Source organism: Sarcophilus harrisii, chromosome 3 (assembly GCF_902635505.1).
Source record: "Sarcophilus harrisii chromosome 3, mSarHar1.11, whole genome shotgun sequence".
Taxonomy (NCBI): Eukaryota; Metazoa; Chordata; class Mammalia; order Dasyuromorphia; family Dasyuridae; genus Sarcophilus; species Sarcophilus harrisii.
Window position 1 is genome coordinate 52,136,671 of NC_045428.1, and position 23,729 is coordinate 52,160,399.

The 23,729-nt window shown below is 36.9% G+C and overlaps 1 protein-coding gene across 1 annotated transcript in view; it reads left to right on the plus strand.

The window, feature by feature from the left end:
* The window catches only part of DNER (delta/notch like EGF repeat containing), a 326,206-nt gene extending 319,436 nt beyond the window's left edge, over positions 1–6,770 (plus strand). Inside the window, exon 13 of the mRNA XM_031957886.1 lies at positions 5,702–6,770. Coding sequence (XP_031813746.1) covers positions 5,702–5,813 — 112 coding nt within the window. The 3' untranslated portion in view covers positions 5,814–6,770. The remainder of the gene's footprint in view (positions 1–5,701) is intronic.
* Positions 6,771–23,729: the final 16,959 nt, after the last annotated feature.

Genomic DNA, 23,729 nt, shown 5'->3' on the forward strand with positions numbered 1-23,729 from the left:
GCACATTTTGCTTTACTTTTGAAATACTTCAATTCTGCTTTGCAATTCCCCATTGGTGCCTTCTCGCTATTTGATTTATACAGACTCTCAGTGATGAGCAAAGCTTGGTTGCTCCTAGAAGCGGGAGCCCTGATTTGCTGCCACTAAAAACAAAACAAAATATCATGATCCTATAGCACTGTATTAGTAAATTGCATAACAAGTTAAAAATCTTTAGTATAACATTATGTCGAAGTTTTTAGAGAGAATAAATTTGTCATTATTGTTACTGTGCAGTTGTTTTGGCCATGTCCAACTCTTCTTGACCCCATTTGGTGCTTCTAGAGTGGTTTGCCATTTCCTTTTGCAGCTTATTTGACAAATATGGAAATTAAGGCAAATAATGTTAAGTGACTTGCCCAGAATCATCCAGTTAGTAATATAACATTATGTCAAGGTTTTTAGAGAGAATAATTTTTGTTGACATTATTGTTCAGTTGTTTTGGCCACGTCCAACTCTTGATCCCATTTGTTCAAGTTCTTGGCAAAGATACTGGAGTGGTTTGCCATTCCTTTTCCAGCTTATTTGACAAATATGGAAATTGAGGCAAACAGGGTTAAGTGACTTGCCCAGAGCCACCCAGTTGGTAAGTGTCTGAGGCCAGTTTTGAACTCAAAGAGATGATTCTTCCTGACTCCAGCCCTGATTCTCTGTACACTATGGCATGATCTCTTTAAGTGTCTGCCTTCTCTAAATACAATACTATTAAGATACTTCCCTTTTCTGTGGCGAGCCAATAGGAGGTAGCAGCTCTGGATTTGTGATTACATAAATATAATGAACTTAAGAAGGGGGGAACTAACTCGAAGCTGATTACTGAAAGTACAATTCATCTGGAAATTTATATAGTTTTAGAGAGCTTCCTGGGACTTGTCTAGTGTCTCACAGCCAATATCTGTTAAGAGGCAGAATCGATCTCAAGTCTTTCTGACTCAAGTTCAGTTTTCTAGCCTATGAAGCTACATTCCCTCTCTCACTTGAATCACACATACAGAAATAAAGTATGAAGATGCTTGTTAATTTTTCTTAGAATGGAACAAACATGTAATAAACGCTTATTATGAATTAGTCAGGTTCACTGGCTCTTCTCCATAAATCTGTGGGAGCTTAGTTTATCTCTCCCTCTCACCTTTAGTACAGTTCCTGGTGGCTATAGGAATGAATATTGTGACAATATTCCAGAATGCCAGAGATTTCAGCTGCCATTCGCACCAAAAAAGGTGTGTCCTAGAGCCTTTGAGGGCTCCAAACGAAAGACACAGAATCCCTTATTTTCAATCCCCAAACCAGTTGTCACAGGCTTTGAAGATGCATGTATATTTATGACGGGCTCCTGAGGGCTGAACCTGCAATGGTTCCTAGTAGATAGCTCATTGAAGTCTGTTTTCACTTGGATACTGTTGGTAGGGGAAGAAACAAAGTATCTGTATAGGAATCTGGGACTGATTTTTTAAAAATCAAAACCACTTGCAACAGAATGACAAAACGGCGAGCTCCTCGTGTGATCCAAATGACTAAAAAAGAAAAAAAAACCAGATTGTACTGAAGACAATATTTTCCAGAATACCTGGAGCTGAGGAACATTTGGCTTCTAGCAATTTCCTCAACAGTATCATGTATTTATCACCAAGTGAACCCTGACTCTAATTCTGGCCCATTGGTTCTGGGAGCCTTTGGGTTTCCTCTTTTTTTTTTTTTTCCAAGAAAAATTTATAAAACCTCCTGACTTAGATCTCTGTTTAAGGCAATTGCTCAAATGAAGGAACTATATCTCCAACTTTTAGCCTTTAGATTACATTGAGATCAAAATGATATTTCATCAGTCAGAAAGAACAGAAGTTTAGTGAGTCACTTGGATGAAACAGAGCAAAGACCAAATGTCTTACTCATCAGAGCCAAAGGTCTTTAAAAAAATGCTTACTAGGGACAGAAGGAAGTCTTTGGCAACCTTGATGTCAATATTCATTGTAACTTGGGGAAAGGGAGAGGAAGAGAGAAGATGACCCCCAGAAAGACCACCAAGCTACCACCCTTTGATTCACATTTGCCATATGACTGCCAGGCAATATAATTTCCATTTATTTTACCTGTTGTATCACAGGATAGTATAAGTAGGATTTGCCCTCCTCTTCCCTTTCTTCCCCTCAATTCCTTTCCTTTCTCCTCCTCTCCTCTTCTTTCCTTTTTTCTTCTCTCCACTCTTGTCTCTTTTCCTCTTCTCTCCCCTCCCCTGCATCTTCTTTCCCTCTTCTCTTTTCTCTTCTTCCCTATTATTTTATCTCCTTCCCTTCTTTCTCTTTCTCTTCCCTCCATTGTCATTCCTTCCTTTTATTTCCCCTTTCTTTTCTCCTCTTTTTTCTTCTCCTTTTCCCTTCTTTCCTTCAAAAAGTTTATAATGAATCAGGACATAAATAATAAGACATTGGTAACAATGGGTCGATTTAATGACAAGATTTAAAACAAGAAAATTCCATTCTGAACTTCTTTTTCTTCAGATGAAGAAACTAAAGTCCGGGGAATCAAACTGATTTATCCAGGGTCTCGTAGAATGTGGCAGATATTTATAAAATTCTTAGATTTATGGACTTTGATTAAATGACATTACTTTGATGTTTTGCTGACTAGTCTTTGACCAACTGGTTCAAAGGACCTGACTTCAGGAGATAAGGAGGCACTATCCTTCATAGCCATGAAGATGATATCATTGACATGTTGATGTCATGGTGCATTTTGAGGGCTCTTTCCCCAGTGGTTAGGGTGTATTTGCAACAATTCATCCCCTCCTTTCACCAGATTAACTTTACAATTAATCAGGAGTTCTTACACTGAAAGCCTAAAAAAAATTTAAAAAATATAATAAAATAATATAAAATATATTAATATATTAAATATATATATAATATATTAAATATTATTAAATATATTAATTATTAAAATAATATAAAAATTAGCTAATCTTATTTCATAATATAATTAGTTTCTTTTGTGACCCTATGTGTTTTGTGAATTTAAAAACATTCTGAAAATGAGTCCATAAACTTCATTAGATTATGAAAGGGATCCAAGACCCAGGAAACATGGAGACCTCTTGGACTGAATAAAAACACATTCATTAATTCAATTTGTATTAATGTATTAAAAAATAAGCATTGACCCTACCCTCAAGAGACATGGTTTCCTATCTTTATTGCCATTTAGTGTATATATGATTTCAGTCAGATCACATAACAATATTAATAATAATAATAAATAAAACATGCTAAGTGCCTTACAGATAACTTATTTGATCCTCACAATAATCTTGGTAAGTAGGTACTATCACTATCACCATTTCAAGTTGAGAAAGCAATCTCTATGGGCCTAATTTTCCTTAGCCATAAAATGGGGATAATAATACATTACCTATCTTAGAAGGTTGTTCCGAGGAAAGTACTTTATACAACTAAACATTATGTAAGTATAGATCATGCATGTGGCACTTTGCAAGATTCTAGAAAGGCTTGGGTGGATGTTTATCTTAATATGCTTTATAAATAAATATAAATATATTTATAAATGTTTATAAAAACAGCCCAATGCATGAAAGTGAAAGTTTAAAACTCTTTAAATACCTTCTACAGAGCAGCTAGGTGATGCAGCAGCAAGAGTACTGGGCCTGGAGTCAGAAGATTCATCTTCTTCAGTTCAAATCTGGCTTCAGATATTTATTTGCTATGTGATTCTGGGAAAGTTATATATCTCTGTTTGCTTCAGTTTCCTCATCTGTAAAATAACCCGCAGAAGGAAATGGCAAACCACTCCCAAAAGGGTCAGACATGACTGAAATGACTGAATAACAACAAAAATGCTTTTTATATCTTAAATATTCTTTCGGGTTCTTCAAACTGAGAGTACATATAAAATTCAACTTAACATTTTCCCCCTGCTATTTAGGTTATTGGTTTATCACTCGGTTTAGGTGATTTTATTCAAATAAAGTCAGATTCACTTATCTGCAAGCATAATACTGATCTGGCAGTAAATGGGACCGTTTCTCATCTTTTAAAAAGCTTTAAAAATTATTGTTGAATGTTGTTCAGTGTCATGAAAATAGCTCCAGCTTGCTCACGCTAATGCTGTTTTGCTAACTCCTAAGACCTTTATTTTGCTTGGTAACTATCTGGCATCGTGCCTTCTGCCTCCTGGAGATGAGCCATCTGGAATGAATTGGCATATGTCATCAATGAGTGTTTCCAAAGGAAAATAGTTTTCAAAAATGTTGTTCAGGGTGGGGGTTCAGCTGGCTGACCTCTGAGAGCTTTTCCCATTTTGAGATTGCGAGATTCTATGAAAGCATGATAGTCTTTTCCCCCATCTCTCTTCATCAAAAGTTGAAGTTCTGACTGATGCCAAAGCTCTAGAAAGAGACAGGGCAAGGAACAGAGCCAGGATTGGTCCATGGTGAACAACCTGATCTGGGAAATATATTTTAAAAATTAAAAGCAAATATTAAAACAAAAGTTTTCATAATTTTTACTGAAATATGTCACTTAGCATTAAAGATTGTAAAGGAAAAGCTAGTTAATTTTCAAAATTGGGGTTTTAAGTCATCGCCATGAATGTAAAATGAGAAACTGTGGTGAATAGGAAATAAATTAATTTCTCTAAATATTTATGGAGCTTAATAAAGCGAAGAAATCAATATATGCTTTCTCAAAATCCACTAATCCGCATCTTGAAAGCTTTGCAAAAAATGAATCCAAAAACTGCATTGGAGTCTGCCAATCTTAATTCGATCACACAGACATTTATTAATTGCCTTTTATTCAAAGTGTTAATCAATACTGGGAATTCAAAAATAAAACCAAAAGCATTCCCTGTCCTCTGTAGGAGTTTTTACATTCTACTGAGGTTGGAGGAGGGGATATGACTCACAGCTTAAGTAAATATTTAATAATTTCAGGAGGAAAAGATCCTTAAGAACAAGGGGCATTGAGAACAGCACCAAACTGAGTCTTGAAGGAATGGATATAGGAGGGAGTGTGAGCTTGAAGCAGTAGCTTCTCATTTTGGGTCCTATTTCTTAGATTTAAAAATGAATATATTGGACTAGATGAACTGGAAGGTATTTTCTTCTAAGTCTGACATTGTATTTTCTTTTAGTTATGAAATTTTAGAATCCTATCATCTGAATGCAGAAGGTCCTTTTTAAATGTATACTTGTTATTATAGAGAATCATACATCTAGGGGAAGCTAGATGGCACAGAACTCTATAGTTCTCTATAGAGAACTAGCCCTGGAATCAGGAGAACCTGATTCAAATCTGGCCTCAGACATGTAATACTTTCTAGCTGTATGTATATGTATATGTGTGTGTGTGTGTGTGTGTGTGTGTGTGTGTGTGTGTGTATGTGTGTATTTATCTCCTCCATTAAAATATAAATTCCTTCTGAGTAGGGAATGGTTTTATTCTTTGTATTTGGATCCCAGGAACCAGTATTGTAAGCACTTGATTAAAAATAAATAAACAAAAATTGTAGATTGATTGGTCCTGAAATGTTTTAGGAAATCCAGTTATTTCTTTAAAAAATAAGAGGAAATTTTTTTATTATTGGACAGTCTCAGTTAAGTTGGGCACAATCTTTGTTTAACCAGAATTCTATTTTCCTTTTGTGTTTTAGGTTTGGAAAGAAATCCCGACCTACTATGTATGATGCAACTCCCATTGCTTATGAGGATTACAGTCCCGATGACAAACCTTTGGTCACACTGATTAAAACAAAAGATTTGTAATCGACTGTATCTTTTTTGGATTATTTTTCAAAAAGATGAGATACAACACTAATTTAAATATTTTTAAGAGTAAAAAAAACCCTAAGAAATTTAAATTGTTAGCTGCTCAAGAATTTTCTGTAGAATATTTAAGAACTAATTTTCTGCAGCTTTTAGTTTGAAGAAATATTTTAAAAAACTGAATTTGTGAAGTTCATAGACTACATTTTAATGTACTTCCAGCTCTCTTAAACCATAGGCTTCTAATAGTGTGTGCTCTTTTCATGGTAGACACTATTATGACACCCGGATTAATTTCTGTGCTTGTTACAGAATAAGTCTAATGGAGAAGAAGTTTCTATTTGACATTAAAGTGCCGGCTTTCTGAGTAGAGTTAGGATAAAAATGTAAAGCATAGTCTGATGCATAATACAGTATATCCATATCTTAAAAGAAGTCTAAGATTTGTGTGTGTTGTGAAAAAGAAACTAGTTACATTAATTATTCCTCACCTGAATGAATTAGCTTTTTGCCTTATTCTGTGCATGGGTAGAGATCCTATTTCTGCATTATTTGGTTGAATCTTGTGGAAGCATACTTTGGGGTTCAATGTTTGTCAGGTTTTGTTTTATTTTGGTAATAGTCTTCGAGGTAGACCATCTTCACAGAACAAACAAACAAACAACAAGTTCAATAAGTACCTAGGAAGACAAATTTGGTGATAGTATTGATCCTATATTTTTCTTTGAAAAAGTCCAAGTTTTTCTATTGTGAGTAAATTAAACCTATGTTTCAAGTTGTTCGAAGCTCTTAAGAGATTACAAATGTATGAGAGAATCGGCTCCTTGAATAGTGTGTGTTTCTCCTTGCATATCTTATTTATACCCAAGACTCTTTTTTGTGGCTGTATTTGAATGCCGTGTGCTTCTTCAAGTTCTTGCTGATTTCAAAGGATACTAAATAAATGTTATCAAATCAGTGGTGCCGTGGACTCTTTCATCTGAAAAAATACCAAAAGTCTCTGTGTCCAAGAGAAAAACCTATTTTAATTATTCAAGTGGGTTTATCTGCAATTGGTCTTGAATCCAAGAAGATTTCTGGTTCTAATTCTTCCTACTCATGACTTTTTGGTCCAAGAAATTTTTATGTGCTCCCAGGTATATTTGTATAAAAAATATACACACAAATCAAACATATTGATAATAAATTGTAATTTGTGACCTCCACATCCACTTATAAGACCCTTTAAGGGGTCACAAACCACAGTTTAAGAATTGCTAAGATGTCCACCTGTATTGGTAGAGGAAATTCATCACCAAAAGTTCCCTAACTCAATGAAATCACAAAGTCTAATCTCAACCCCTATAACTGCCATCATCACTCATTATGTCTTCTATAAATCCTTCCTCCATGTTAATGGAGTCTGGGGATAGAATGAAGTAGCAATCTAGGATTTTTTGCTCTTAGGACAAGTAGCATGAATAGCACTCTCAGTTAGTGGGGGCTGGAGGTGAAAATGGTGGGAGAGATTAATATATGAGGAGAATGCTGGGAAATATGTATGGGGAATTGTGGGATGGGGGAACACAGTGGGATATGGGAGGAGTTTGCTAAAGGGGCTGCAAGTATTATCTGCATTTTCTATTCCTCATTTGTTTTATTGGGCAACACTTTTGTTTTTATGTGACCCTGGGTAACTAGGTATATGAAAAAATATACAAATCAAACATTTGCTGATAATATAATATATAGTAATATAAAATGGTAATAATGATAATAAATCATAATTTCAGGATCCCCATATTTAATTACAAGATCCCATGTTGGGTTGCAACCTACAGTTTAAGAAACTTTAGACTAGAAGCTGATCTCTTAAGAACCCTTCAAGTTAACCTATGATCCTAATAATAAAGCAAATAATTAAATACATTTAAGCAACCTTATTTGAAATATCTATTAAACTAAAGACCCTGTGCTGATGCTAGTGAAAAAAGATAGAAGACAACATAGTGTGTTCCCCTCTAGAAGCTTACATTCTATTAGGGAGGACAAATGGAAAATTATGTAGTATGACCTATATCGGGAATTCTTAAACTTTCCTCACTTGCTACCCCTTTTTAGCTGAAAATTTTTTTTGTGACCCTAAGTAACTAGGTATATAAAATAGATATAATAATCAAACATTTACTGATAATAAATCATAATTTCATAACCCCCACATTCAGTTACTTGAAGTTTTGGGGTATAATTAGTGCTGATAGAGAGTGAATAAATGAATGACCAGAGTGGGTTCAGAAATGGAGGGACATTAATATGGTGATGCAGTGGCCAGAAAACATTGGGACCTATATTTCAATTCTAACTCTTCCACTGATCACTGTGTGACATTTCTTTGGGCAAGTCATATAAGTTTTCTGAGCTGCTTGATCTATGTCTTGCCAGATGGCTGGATCCTGATGGCTTTGGAGGGGAAATGAGGCAGATGACCTTGCCCAGCCCTCCCTCACTTAAATCCAATTCACTTGCACATCATGGTCCTCTTAGAGAATGAAGGACAAACAACAACAACAATCTGGGCTGCACTTTCCTCATTTGCAAAAGTGAAGTGGGTGATATCAGACTGGTCAATCTCTTATTTAATTATCTACATGGCAAAGAGCATAAAGCATTGGATATGCAGTTAGAAAGACCTGAGTTCAAATCCAACCTTGGGCTGTGTGACTTTGGGTAAGGCATTTAACCTGTCTCAGTTTCCTCAAATGGGGATATAATAGTACCTATCTCCTATGATTATTTTGAAGATCAAATGAGATAATATTTGTGAAGTATTTAAGAGCACCTGGAGTATAATAATTCCCTCCTCCCTCTTTCCCTTCCTTCCTTCCTTCCTTCCTTCCTTCCTTCCTTCCTTCCTTCCTTCCTTCCTTCCTTCCTTCCTTCCTTCCCTCCTTCCCTCCCTCCCTCCCTCCCTCTTAATTCTATGATTCTATGGCAATCTGAAAGTGAATTTTAATGGAGGCATCTTCTCAGTCCAAATATGAAAAAAGGTTATGTCTCTGGATTGTGAAGAAATAAACTGCAATCCCATTATCACAAAGGCATTTCCCATCACCCATGGGTGGTAGTTGAAGTACTTGTACGTAGTCTGTAGGGGCTATTCTGAAATATGATTCACTAGCACTTAACTGTTTTCAATTACAATTTTAGGAACACATCCAAAAATACCCTGCTGTTTTTGGAACTATGTATGGGCCAAAACTGGACACGTTTCTGGATTGAATCAATATTTTTGTAATAGGTTTTTGGGAGGGTGAATTTCCATGCTGCTTTCCTTTTTAATGTGCAGATTAAAAATTAACCCTTAGATCTATTACTGATCTACTGATAGACAAATATTTTTGGTTCTTTTTTACTTAAGAATGATCAGCCTGATACCTCCATTTATCAAGTGCCATACTTACAATGTGAAAATCCTTTTATTATTTGTAAATGAACATTTATTAAGTCAGAACCATGTGCTAGACACTGTGTGAAGCACTGAGGATTTTTTTTAAAAACCCAAAGATAGATCTTGTCTTCAGGGTGCTTTTGGTCTAATCAGGGATTCAAACAGGCAAACAACTGTGTACAAACAATATAGTCACTAAGATAAAGACTATCTTGGTAATGTTTTCAGTTAATCAGATACTTTCCAAGACACACAATTCTTCATTACCGTGTGAGATTCAGACTTCTTCATCTTTCTGTCTCAATGATTAGCACTGATTCTAGTATTCAGAGAAATTGGCCCTTGTGTGTTAGAAAAAGGTTTCACCTTAATCTATCATGATCCATGTGTTTTTCTAATCAGTTTTTTGCCATGATTTTTGGGGTTTCAGTGTTCTCAAGGATTTCTATTACAGGATTTTAAAAAGGGAAACTATATTACTATTATTATTATTAATGATGATAGTATTATTAACATGCATGTTATTAATGATGATTATATTAACAAGCATATTATTATGAATAATAATATTATGCAATAGATGTGAACTGGCCAGATTTAAAAGCAAAACAAAATGACAAAAATATAGCTTATGTTTAAGGATCATTAATAATAATAATAATAACAAGATATTTGCGTAATGCTTTAAGATCTCCAAGGTGTTTGAACTATGCTATCTCATTTGATTCTCATAGTGACTCTATAAGGCCAGTACTTTAGGCGCTATTACCCATAATTTATAGTGGAGACATCTGGAGCTCGGAAAGTTGGGTCTTGTAGCTAATAAGTAGCAAAGGCAGATTCAGGGAAGCACAAAATCTCCGTATTAAAAGAGATCTTAAAAATCATCTAGTCCAATTGTAATCCTCCACTCCTCAAAGGATTGCATTGACAACATACATTAGAAGTGACCACTAGTCTTTATTAGTAGAGTCCCCTGTCACCCAATCAATGAAGGGATTCCATCTGCATGCTACGTGGAGACAGTCCAATTTACTTTGGGACATCTCAGTTTTTAAGACAGTTTTCTCCCCCTTCACATTAAACTTATAGAGACAATCTTCACAATTTTCTCCCATTACTCCCAAATCTCTTCTTGACTCCATGTCCAATACCCTTTCAACTATATTATAGTAATTCTCAAATAGGATAATAGAGTGTTTTGTAAATAGTAAAGAAACATATAAATGTAATACTGTATATTCATAAAGCTAAGATTCAATATTAGTAGTTTTGTTGCAAAACTACTTTGAATTTATTTGGTTTGTGTCCTGACTAGGTTTTCCTTTTAGAACATGAGAATTTGGCTCATGATAAGGGCTTTCAACTCTCATGCAAGCACTCAAGCTAACAAAATATTTAACACAGAACAGATCTTACTTAACCTAACCAAAAAAAAAAAGGAAGGGTTTATACTTGAATTCATAGGTAGTCAACAACTGTTTTTCTCTAGTGGACCTCTGCCTTCCCCAGGGATCTGTGCAGTTATTCTAACTTATAATACTTCTTGGGTCCCTTCCCCTTCCTCTCCAACATTCATACAATGGGAAAAAACTTTGGATTTCTGAGAATAATGCAAAGTCTCCTGCTCTAGAGAGGCTCTGCTTTTCTAATCTCCTTAATTATCATTACTAATTATAATTGTATATAATAAAATAAACTATAATTAGAATAAAATATAAATATTATTATTAATAATTATTAATCTATCCTGAACTCCCTTCTTTTAAAGGTGAAGAACTACTAAGGGGTCAATTCTCTGAAGTATCTCCAGCTCATCAGAGATCTATTCCAGACTTGTATCTGTATCTTAGCTTTGAGGCCCCACAAGTGGTAAAAGATCTGAGAGTTACCATAGAACTCCCCCCCCGCCCCAGGTATTTCATGAGATCATATTATAGTCCACAACACACACAACAGCACGGTCTGGGCTCCTCCTCCTCGTCCCCATCAGGATTCTTTTCCTTCTCGATCCTCAGCTTGGTGCTCCAAGAATATCTCCATTGCCCTCTGCCTCCATGTTGAATTCCTTCCCAGTGTTGGTCTAGGAGATCTCACCACTTTTTGCATGAGAATGATGAAATAAGTGGGCAAAAACAAGGTTTTTTGGTTTCATTAAGCAATACATGGCAATTCTCTTCAAATAAGGCCTAGACCTCCTCAGCTTAGGGTTGGACACCCAAATTTAAAAGAAGAAAGACTTTTAATTAAAAACAAACAAGACCAAGAAATTTAAAGGAAACAACACAATATTAGGTAATCTGATTTCTAATTGAATAATTTTGCTTGGGGACTTTCTAAGTTGGGAAGGGTAGTAAACAGGGATAATTCCCTGCAATCAGGAAAAGAGTTATCCCAACTCCTCTCAAGTGGAACATGGAAAACAATAATTGATTGATTAGCATGGGGCCAGTTTCCAGATAAGATATATGGGTTTCCTAAGATAGACAAGTGTATAAAAACTCCTTGCATTAATCTTTGGATCTGACTGGGTTTCTGGTCAGCATAAACTGGATCCTGAGTTAAGGGTCTCTAAACAGCAAGTAAAGGGAGTCCAGCTTCCCAGCCACAAAGGCCCAGATGCAAACAATGCAACAAGGTTTTCTCCCAGTTCCCACAATTGAATAATATTTTCCCACAAGACTAGATCCATAATTGGTAGAAAGGGAACTGAGATAATGCCAAAATTAAATCACAAGATGGAGGCAGTGTGATTCCCACACTGATTCCCACTGAATCCTACACAATTGTGTGCTGTCCCTCACACTTCCCCGGAGACGATTTTGGTCCATGCTTAAATAGTTATACATGATCCATATCCCAGGCATATATTTCATGAGAAGAGAATGTTAATTTTTTGGGGGATGCTCATTGCTGAGCTAGGAGTTTAAGTTAATGCTTGAACCTTTGTTCCAGCCAATGGGTCGCCATGGAACCAGAACAAGATATTTTCATGCTTTTACAAAGAATTCACTGCTTATCAAAAAATATAGAAATGAGAACAAGATCTTATCCAGCTCTTCTTGGGACATGCATTTCTTTAGTCATTATATTCTCCTCCAATTTAAAAGAATCAGAGTCCCTACAAATTATATTAAAGTGCCTTCTGGCCTAATGGCATAATTCTGGGTGTCGTTCTCTGGAAGTCTGGGAATTAGACTGCAAGATTTTGGACACCTTGCTTATTAATCAATTAATAAACATTTATCTATTATCTATTACATACTAGGCACTTTTCTAAAACTTGATTATGTTTACCGTCTTATCAATATTATACCCCATACTCAGAAATCTTTGCCAGTACCATATATTCCTCCTAAGAGTTGACAGAAGGATATGAAATCCTCTTAGTATCATTGAGCAGTCATGGTGACCACTTGTTTCTGATACATAACTATACAGTTTACCCTAATTTTGGAAGTAGGCAGCTAGATGGTACAGGAGATAGAGTCCTGGCGTCAGGAAGATGAGCTCAAACCCCGACTTAGAAAACTGCATGATTCTGGGCGAATTTGCAATTCATGAGAATTCATGAGAAGGGAATGTTAATTTTGGGGGGGATGCTCATTGCTGAAGCAGCAGAACCCTATTTACCTCAGTTCATTATTTGCAAAATGATCTGGAGAAAGAAATGGCAAGCCACTTTAGTATTTTGGCCAAAAAAAATCCAAATGCAGTCTCAGATACAACCGAAGCAACTGAACAACAATAAAATTAAAACTTAAGACTCTTTAGGGGTTATATGAATCAAGGCCAGTGTCTCCAGAGGATCTTAGATTTATAACTGGAAAGGATCTCAGAGGTCATCTGGTTTAACTCCCTGCTGATCATGAGCCAGAAGAGACTTCAGAACAGGGGATTGCTGGTAAATGCTTAATAACTGACTCTTTGTATATTTTTAAATGACATCTTCATTTTTAATATTTCTCTTATCACTTTCTTAAGTCTAGACAAGTGACACAATCAATCCTCGATTTGTAGCATTTGCTGATCTAGGAGACATCGCCTCTCTCCAGTTCAAGTTTGCTTTGGGAGCTCTCTGATCAATTTGAGCAACTTATCCAAAGTCATACAACAAAGCAAAGATTTGAACTCAGATTTTCTAAAGTCAGATAAAGCATTCCTCCCCCTGTACCATGCTGCCTCTATCTCTTTTTTTCCTTGCAAGACAATTGGCATTAAATGACTTGCCTGGAGTCACATAGCTAGTAATTGTCTGGATTTGAACTCAGGTCCACTTGACTTCCAAGCCAGTGCTGTATTCACTATGCTATCTAGCTGCCCTATGTTGGTTCTATTTAAGAAACATGTTTTCTAAGGCTGAGGAGGGAGAATGCAAAGAAATTCTTATTTACCTGTTATTCCAGTATCACTTCCTTGGATATGACCTTCAGATGATATATAACTTTTACGTAAGAGTCCTTTGACATTAGAGTTTATTTCAGAACTAGGAAGTGGGATTATTCCATAAGGAAGACTCTCCAAAAATATCTATTGGAATGTCACCCTCATTGCTTTAAAGCATATATTACACATAAGCAAAATCTGATTTTATTTGCTCTATCTAGCTGCATAACACTTTTCATACTGGGGGAAATTCTGGGTCTGGGAGACAAGAGTAGGCTCTGAGAAAGTCCCAAGAATTAAGCATTGGAGAGCTCCATTGATTTAGAACATCATCTTGACTGACCTACATTATCAATATATTATCACAGCTTCTTACAGAAGGCTCAGTTGATTATTTAAGGATTAAAGGCAAGAGATGGTATTTGGTGCAATATAACGGACTGGTTCCCCAATCCAAAATGGCAACCAAAACCTCTCCTATCCTCTGGCTTGGATGTAATCTTTTCCAATATGCTTTGAATCAAGTCACTTGAGCTTTCTTCAGATATTCTCCAGCATAAGAAATAAGGGAGACTCATTTAGTCAAGAAAATTGAAAGCACGAATCTCACAGTTCTTTATTTGGGGATTTGTCATTTTTGATTAATCTGCTTGTAATCTGCTGCAGCAACAGACTTTTCTGTCTAATGTGCAGGAAATAGGGCTATTTTCAGGCTTGAACCTACATAGCTAACTGTAGGTAGTGGGTCACTTAAGATTTAAAGAGAAGCTGTCAAACTTAGATAGAAACAAGGGCTATTAAATCATACATGAAGCTCCCTGAGGGGCTGGCATATTGACTTAGAAAGCCACATATTCACATTATCTGTGTTCTATTAGATTCTTATTTATTTTGTTAAATATTTCCTTCTTAGATTTTAATCTGTGCATAACTGACACATCTGGTTTAGGACACCTACCTGAATATACTCAGTGCTTATTCTTTGCCAAAGACTGTACTAAACCCTGGGATTTTCCCTTATTTCTAACCCCCTTTTTGTTGTGCTGGCCAAAGGCATGCCTTTCTTAATCATTTAGCTTTAAATGGACTCTGTCTGTATTATTTTCTTCCAAATTAAGTTCTCTGTCCTGTAGTTGCCAAACAGCTGAAGAAAATGGCCTCCATTTTTCACACATCCATTCTTAGGATTATAAATTCAGGGCTGGAAACAGATCATTTTCTCCAGCCCTCTTGTTTCACATATAAGAAAACAGAGCCCCAGAGAGGGTGAGAAGGCACACAGGCAGATCTATAACTAGGAATTCTTCATCATGGGGAAAATTCAGTTGAAAGTGGGGTGGGTTAATATTCACAGTCAACTGAATACAAGCCAGACCAATTTCCTAGCAGAAGGTGTCTCCGTGTGAATCCAAACAGCGTACTACTTGTTTCCCTAAACAAGAAAAGGATTGTTGGCACTAGCTGGGCTACATCCACAAGTTCCAGCTCATAGGGGCTCTATGTACCCGTCTCACAAAAAAATAACACATCCACTTATCTTGTTCCAGGAGGGTGCCAAGTGGGGAGGAAAAAGAAGGGGGAAGGGTAAGGGAACAGCAAATTTCTTTTGGAAGCAAACTTCCTTCGCTTCCTTCTCAATCTTGTCCACGTTGCCTTGAATAGGGTGTTGAACTCTGGACAGAACAAAATGAAAGAAGGGAAAATTGGGGCTATAAATTCACATTTTTCCTAAGTGTTCACCTGAAACCATGCTATAAAGCAATTGCTTCCACTGCCACTGCTGAGCCAGTCAACAACTGGAATCCATGTTAAGAGTGAGGTGACCTGGACAAATCAGCTCTATTACTTGACCTTTCTAACATTTTTTCCAAAAGATGGTTCTCTTTAGTTAGGTCCTGGAAAAGAGGTAGAGACAAACAGGTTTTTAGCACAGGTTTCCTGTTAAAATTGGTTGGAAGTAATCTTATTTCCTCACCTCCTGAGATCTTACAGACTTAAATCCATAAGCTGCATATATGGGGGGAATCAAAAACCCTTTCTTTATAGTACTTTAGAATGACGAATGAGAAGCCCAGGGCTTGGAGTAGTTAATACCTTTTTGTGGTAAAAGAGAGACATGGGTTGAGAAAAAGAAATGGGGGGTGGAATATAAAAATTTTGAGTGTGAAGAATCATTCCCTTGCAATGACCTGGAGTTGGGGTGTCAGTGTCCAGCTATGGAATCATGGGACAGGGAGAAGATGGGCAATGCCCTTCTTCAGCCTTTGCCTTCCAGAACATGGCTTCTTCTCCTTGCTTGTGCTGTTGCCCCCTTGATCGGTCAGTCTAATGAAGTCTGTGGACACCTTCCCAGAAGAAGGTTTTTAAATGACCCTATGAAGGATCCTTATTCTATTGAAATACAGCTATGAAAAAGAAAAAGAAAAAATACACTTATGAAAAATTTGTAAAAAACAGAAGTTCATGATAAAATCAGGTGAAGATTTCTGGGCTTTTTGGTTTAGATCTCTGATGTCATCAGGATAGGGAATTCTCTGTGTGGAAACTCCTTTTACCTTATCCAGATACAAATCAGTAAGCTTGAGTGAACTAAAATGACTTCCCTACAATCACACAATCAACATATGACTATATGGGATTTGGACCCAGGTCCACAGATTTGTATTCCATACATCATGTCCCAGTCTCTTTCATCATACAGTAAGAATGAATAGGTATTCGTGTTTATACCATTCACTTAACTAATTTTTAAAACAGAGTAACCATTTTACTGTGTGATTTTTGTTCTGTTTCTTGCCTCTCTGAGCCTCAGTAGCCACATCTGTCAGGTGAGGAGGTCAGAGCCAAATGATGTCTCCTGTTTCTTCCAACTCTGAAAAAAAGTCCTCCTGGGTCTATGACTCATCCTGGCCTTTTCTTCTCACTGCTCTGTCCCTGGCAAATTATTTTAGGAATGGAAAGTTTTCTAGCCTCATCACCCACTTTGTGAGGGAGCACTGGCTTCCTCTATTATTTACAGTAAAAACCTGGCAGGAAGGAATGCCAGTGGGCATACACATTAATGGTCTCGGTGAAGGTTTTCCAGCAACCTCAGTGTCAGTGACAGGTCTAGGAGACAGGTAATTTGTCAAGAACCATTTTTTCTCTGTCAGGCAACAGACTTTAGGTTCTGGAAATTATTGGAGAACTCAAGCCTGGGGGGTTTATCTTCTGCCTTTCAGCTGATTGCATTCAAGCCTGGTAGCACATTTCCAAGAGCAATCCTGTCTCTGCTTCTGCTGGGATAAGTATTTACACACTCCAGCAACATGGGCGAGCTTGGCACTGAAGCCTTCCCTAATGAGTGCTTGATCCTGGCTCCCCCTGCACTGCTGGGGAAGCTGAAAGCCAGGGACTGGATAGATGTATGATTAAGCCAGCTGCCTGACGGAGTTTGCCACCTACCTGGTTTTTAGATCAGACCTCTAGAGGTCAACCCCCTCTTTTTCCCTCACCCATGTAGGAAGGCAGGGGCAAGGATCTGCTTTTGTTTTCTAGGTAATAGCTAAATCAAGGGTTTTTAACTGGGCTGGGGAGGGCGTTCATAGATCCCCAAAGGGTTCCTGGATAGATTTCAGAGGGTTTGTGAATTTGAATGGAGAAAAAATGCATCTTCATTTTCATTAGCCACTAAGTGAAATATAGCATTTCCTTCAATTATGAATGTAGACAGTAGACATTACTTTGAGAAGGATTTCATAGGCTTTTCCAGACTGTCAAAGGCAACTGAGTGGTACAGTATATAAAGATCTGAGCCTGGAGTCTGGAAGGCTTGAGTTCAAATACAACTTCAGATATTCATTAGCTGTGTGATTCTGAATAATTTACTCAATCTCTGCCTCAGTTTCCTTCTCTATAAAATGAGAATCATAATAGGACTTAGTTCTGAAAATTGTTACAAGAATCAAATAAGATAATATTTATAAAGTATTTACCACAGTACCTGATAGAGAATAGGCAGTTACATTTTAACTTTAACATTTAATAGGCAATTAAAATGTATATTTCCTTTCTTCCAAAGGGGTACACAACAAAAAGTCCTTAAAAATCCCTGAACAAATCCATGATCTAGATGTTCTTTATAGGCTTTCAATCATCCCCTTGGCCCTTGCTGGAGGACTGATCTTCTATTACCCCCTATCCAGGGTCACCCTAACTTCATTTTAAAAAATTCATGGCATTTAGAACTGGAAGGAACCTTAATAATCAGAGATTCCAGCCTTCTCATTTTTAGTTCTGAGGAAACTGAGATCCAACAGCATTAATGGGCCCAGATGTCCAACAGTAAGTAGAAGAGTAAGTAGACTAATAAATATTATAGTAGAATGGCAAGTAGAAGAATCTGGATTTGAACCTGATACTGAAGTCAGCCTTCTGTCTAGTGCACCATGCTGTTCTATTTATCTCACTGACAGTTATGGGGCTAAAGTGTGATAATAAATGGTGCTGTGGACGAATGTTTGTGGCAGCCCTTTTTGTAGTGGCTAAAAACTGGAAACTGAATGGATGTCCGTCAGTTGGAGAATGGCTGAATAAAATGTGGTATATGTATATTATGGAATATTACTGTTCTGTAAGAAATGACCAACAGGATGATTTCAGAAAGGCCTGGAGAGACTTACACGAACCGATGCTGAGTGAAATGAGCAGGACCAGGAGATCATTATATACTTCAACAACAATACTATATGATGACCAGTTCTGATGGACCAGGCCATCCTCAGCAACGAGATCAACCAAATCATTTCTAATGGAGCAGTAATGAACTGAACTAGCTATGCCCAGAAAAAGAACTCTGGGAGATGACTAAAAACCATTACATTGAATTCCCAATCCCTATATTTATGCACACCTGCATTTTGGATTTCCTTCACAAGCTAATTGTACAATATTTCAGAGTCTGATTCCTTTTGTACAGCAAAATAACGTTTTGGTCATGTATACTTATTGTGTATCTAAGTTATATTTTAATATATTTAACAACTACTGGTCATCCTGCCATCTAGGGGAGGGGGTGGGGGGGTAAGAGGTGAAAAATTGGAACAAGAGGTTTGGCAATTTTTAATGCTGTATAGTTACCCATGTATATATCCTGTAAATAAAAGGCTATTAAATTAAAAAAAAAATAAATGGTGCTGTGGAAAACGAATCTTCAGCAAGTGTTAGGAATGGTCATTGCTATGCTTATAAATGTATTCCATTGCTCAACAGCATCAAAAAAAGGGGTGGAAGCTGTGCTTTTAATAATATCCCAGATTCCTGAGGATTGACCTCATCTTCAAAGACATGGTGAATATATTAAGTCTTCTGAATCTCATGAATACTGTTTGCAGAGAAATAATAATTTATTCACAATGCTTATACTCTATCTTTGTCTACTTGGTAGTCGACTGATCTCTGTTCTAAGTGGTTTCTTTTTTTTTTTAAATAAGTATTGATCGATGAAAGGTTACAGCAATTGGCTATATTATAATCAAAGATTTTCTTTTCCTGGATCCAGGACAGAAATATTTCTGAGACAAGACACACATTTATTAAGCACCTGAGGACAGATTTGCTCTTTTATTGGCTTGTGGTCCATGCAGAACCTAACAGTTGCTGACATGCCTTTGTTTGTTTGTTTCTCAAGGTCTTCCAAAGTGCCTTTCCCAGAGGAATTTTTAGAAAAGCTTTTACTGTTCAGTGTGCAATAATACCCAGGCTACTTGCTCATATCATGAGCATTTCTACTTTCCAAAAAGAGCTTTATTTTTATTTGAACAAGTCAATGAGCAAACGACACAAACCAAAATCAATGAGTGTTTATTATGTTTTGTATTTATTATGCATGTACTATGTACAAGGCAGTGTGCTAAGTGCTGAAGATACAAAAATAAAATAATTTAACTTGGTCACAATGGTGCTCTAATTGAGATAAAGGTCACAATGGTAGTTGTTTAAAGCAAATAAATAGCAATTTTGTGTTATCTAGTCAATTCATACATGAACTGGAGAGAAACAGGTTCTCATGAATAATTTCAGAGATGAATCCCATTCAAGCACAAATAGGGTTAGAGTTTAGAATTCTCAACAAATTCTGAGATTTTCTGACTTTTGAGGAAGATCACCTAGATTGATTACTACAGAAAAGGCCCTAGATTATTTATGTTCTCAGACTTCTCAGAAGGAATTAGTAAGATACAATGGAGAGAGGAGTGGGTGAGTATAGGGGAGCTTGATGCCAGTTCCAAGTGACTCACAAAAGCCAATCATTAAACTTCCATTGTGAGCATTTACACATTGAAAACCAGTAAATGCTACAAATCAGGAATTGTTTTCTGGATTGTCTCTGAAGAAAGTGGTAGAAAAAATGTTAATGCAGATTAAATTTAAAAGTGCGTCTCACAGACCTTTTATCCTTCTCCCTTCCTAGAAACATCTCCCTCTTCAGGGAATCGGTTATTAAATATTAGCAGTACATCCCCGATTATGGATCTTATGTTCTGGATTTTAGCTCTGACTCTACCAGTAATCACTATGGGACTTTGGACAAGTATTTTTTCACTTTTCTGGGTTAGAGTTCCCAAAGAGAAAGGACTCAGTGGTCATTCTTTCTTTTGAGCTTTAACATTCTGTGTCAGTGACATAACTGTTGCTGCAGTCAGGTCTGACTCTTTGTGACCCTACTTGGGGTTTTCTTGGCAAAGATACTAAAGTGCTTTATCATTTTCTTCTCTAGCTCATTTTACCAGTGAGGAAACTGAGGCAAACATAATGAAGGGGCTTGTCCAGAGTCATACATCTAGCAAGTGCCCGAGGCCAAATTTGATTTAGTAATATGAGTCTTCCTGACTCCAGATCTGGTATTGTATCCACTATGACACCTAACTGCCCATGCCCTAACAAAGGAGGGGTAAGTGGGGCTTTGATTCAGTGTAATGCTCCAGCTAGCTTTCTGGAGGACCTCCAGAATGTCCTTGGTCTCAGTGGAGGAGGCAGAAGGCAGGAGAGCCACTAGGAAGATGGTTAAAGATAGAATGTCCCTCTTCCAGTCCTTCTTAGCCCTTATGTACCCTATTACAATTACATTATTACAGTACACTATGTATGTGTGAACTAGAGAACCATTACATCACCATACTAGGTACTAAGTATACATATGAACTAGAGAACCATCATTTCATCAATTCCACTGAGTTAACACTTTGTTTCAAGTATACTTCTTCAGGCCCTCTATAGTTCAGGATGCTGAATGATGGAGGTGGGGAAGGGGGGGTTATCCTTACATAGTCTAGAAACTAGAGAGCCCATACATATACTCCTCCACTAGTTATGCATAGGTTCTTGCCATCATAAAACCCCTTTCCCTGTCCTGCCTTTTTAATTTAATTAAAAAAGGATTTATTAGATATCTACTATATGCTAAGATCTTTACAATCATTATCTCATTTGATTCTCACATCATCATCATCATCATCATCATCACTATCATTACTGATCTTCCAGGTTACATTACTTTGACTTCCAATTCAATTCAATTTTGTTCAATGTAATTAAACATTTATTATTTTTATTATTAATTTATTGTTATTCATTATTTAGCAGTTATTATTAATTTTATCATTAATTATTAAGCATTTACTATAGGCCAGGGACTATGTTGACTGTAGGGAATATAAAGATGAAAAAATAAAACGTTTCTTGCCCTCAAGGAGTTAAGTAGTTTAATGTCAGAAATTATATGTACTTAGAGAGGTAAATGTAAAATTTTGCATGTTGTTCCCTCCTTTAAATTGTAAGATCCTTAAGGACAGGGATTATTTTTTGCCTCTTTTTCTATGCTCAGTCTTTAGCAGAATGCTTGGCACATAGTAGGTGCTTGATAAATATTTATTAATTTTTTGTTGACATATAAAAATAAATTTTAAAAAAGTAATCTGGAGAATAGAGAGAATCAGGAGCAGCCCTTTGTAACTTGTAGTCTTGAAGGAAGCTAGGGTATCAAAAGGCAGAGATAAAAAGGGAGATCATCCAGGAAGAGTAGATTGCCTGTGCAGTCTCAGAGATGAGACAAGGATTTAGCAAGTTGGCTCAGTTTGGTTGGAATATAGAGTAGGTGATAGGAAATCATATTGAATCAGTCTGAAAAGATAAGTTGGGTCTAGACTGTAAATGGCCCCATGCTGGAGAAGAGACGGAGATGGAATGTTGGCACATGTTGAATTAAAGGCAGTTCCGTCAGTCATCAGAGAGAAATGGGCCCATTGCCCTGGGAAGGCTTCGGTGGCTTCCAAGGCTCAGCGGCTACAGCAGTGAGGAAAAAGGATTTCATAGCCTTCACTACAGTGGCAGCAAATGTCTTTAAGAACTTCCTGGGATGCAATCGATCATATCTGGAGCAAGACCACCATGGGTGCTCTGGGCTCCATCCCTTCTGTTTCTGGTGCGGGCCATCTGGGACCTGGGTGTAAAAATAACTAGCAGGATAGAAAAGAAAACAGCAGATTGGATGTGTACATATCTTGTGAGATGCTGAATTCTTATCATGATCAGTGGAGAAATCCACTGGCAGTTCAGCTGGCTCTCTTCACTTGGAAACCATACAAATGCAAACCCGACATGCTTTCCCATTTCCTCTCTGTGTGTTTCTTTTTAAAAATCACAATTGTCACCTTTTTTTTTTTTCTTTAGTCACCCACACATTGGCTTATGTTGGATTTGTGTTTATTGTGAAACCGAATTGGGTTGGTTTGAGTGGCTCTTGAGCAGAGCCCACTAGGATTATTGCAGGGAATACTTTATCCTGGTCAGAAACCATCAGAATGGGAAGTCCAGATGGCAGATAACAAATATCATGAGGAGACAAGTCCACATTTAGACTGAGATGAAGGCTGCTTCTGATTTTCCAACAGGGTCACTGCCTTCTATACCTGTCATATGCTAAGTGTCATAACATAGCATGTTATGCTGAAATAAGAACTATCACAAACTGGGCTACTGGGTGGGATGATTCCTAGATCTAAAAACTGGAAGAATCATTAATTAGAGGCAATCTAGTACAAGTTCCTTGTTTTACAGATATAGAAACCAAGCAAATTGTCCAAACCAAATAATAGATTTCATAGACAACAGAAAGGGAAGGAGATGAATATGTCTATAGTATCTATTATGTGTCTGGCTCCGCATAAGTCCTTTACAAATATTTAATTTTTCCCTCATTACAATCTACCAAAGATTGGTTGCTCTGATATTCATTTTGCAGTGGAGGAAACTGAGGCAAACAGAGTTTAAGTGATTTGCCCAGATTATCACAAATAGTAAGTATCTGAGGCTGGATTTGAACATGGGTTTTCCTAACTCCAGGCTCAGCTATCCACCACCTCTAAATCACATAACCTCTCAATATCCCCAAACACAAGTCTTAGTTGCAAAACAAGTGCTGATCTTATTGGTAGAGAGAATTTCCTTACAGGAGATCTTGTGCCAGTGAAATCACAGGTCCTGTACTCCCTCTCTCCAAAACAAAAACAAGAAAACCCAAAATAACAATAAAAGACATTTCTTCATGGAAGGCTCTCTGGGGAGTGAAGCCAATCTCAGATTGGATTAATTAAGAAAACATGTTCAAGGCAATACATTTTAGCCAAAAGCCGTGGACACTAACTCTTTGATTGAAAAAAAAGTTCCTTTTCTTTTCTCAGACACTATGTTTTTGACTCTGTCACTTACCACTATGGATATAAACAACTACTATTACTTTTTTGTACCTCAATTTCCCCACCTGCAAAATGAAACCTGAACTAGATAATCTCTAAAGTCCTATCCACTCTAAAATCATATGTACCTAAGACTTGGGAAGAAATGAAATGCTTGTTTCTGGACATTGTTTTAATTCTCAAATGAATCCTAACTCAGCAGAATCCTTAGACTCATGACATCACCTCTAGGTCTTGATTTATTAAGCATAAAAGGCAATGGAAAAAGCACTGAATTAGAGTCTGAGATTCTGGGCACAAATCTTGACTTGGCTACATGTAACTTATATATGACTTTGTCAAAATCATTTCAATTCTCCTTGCTTCAGT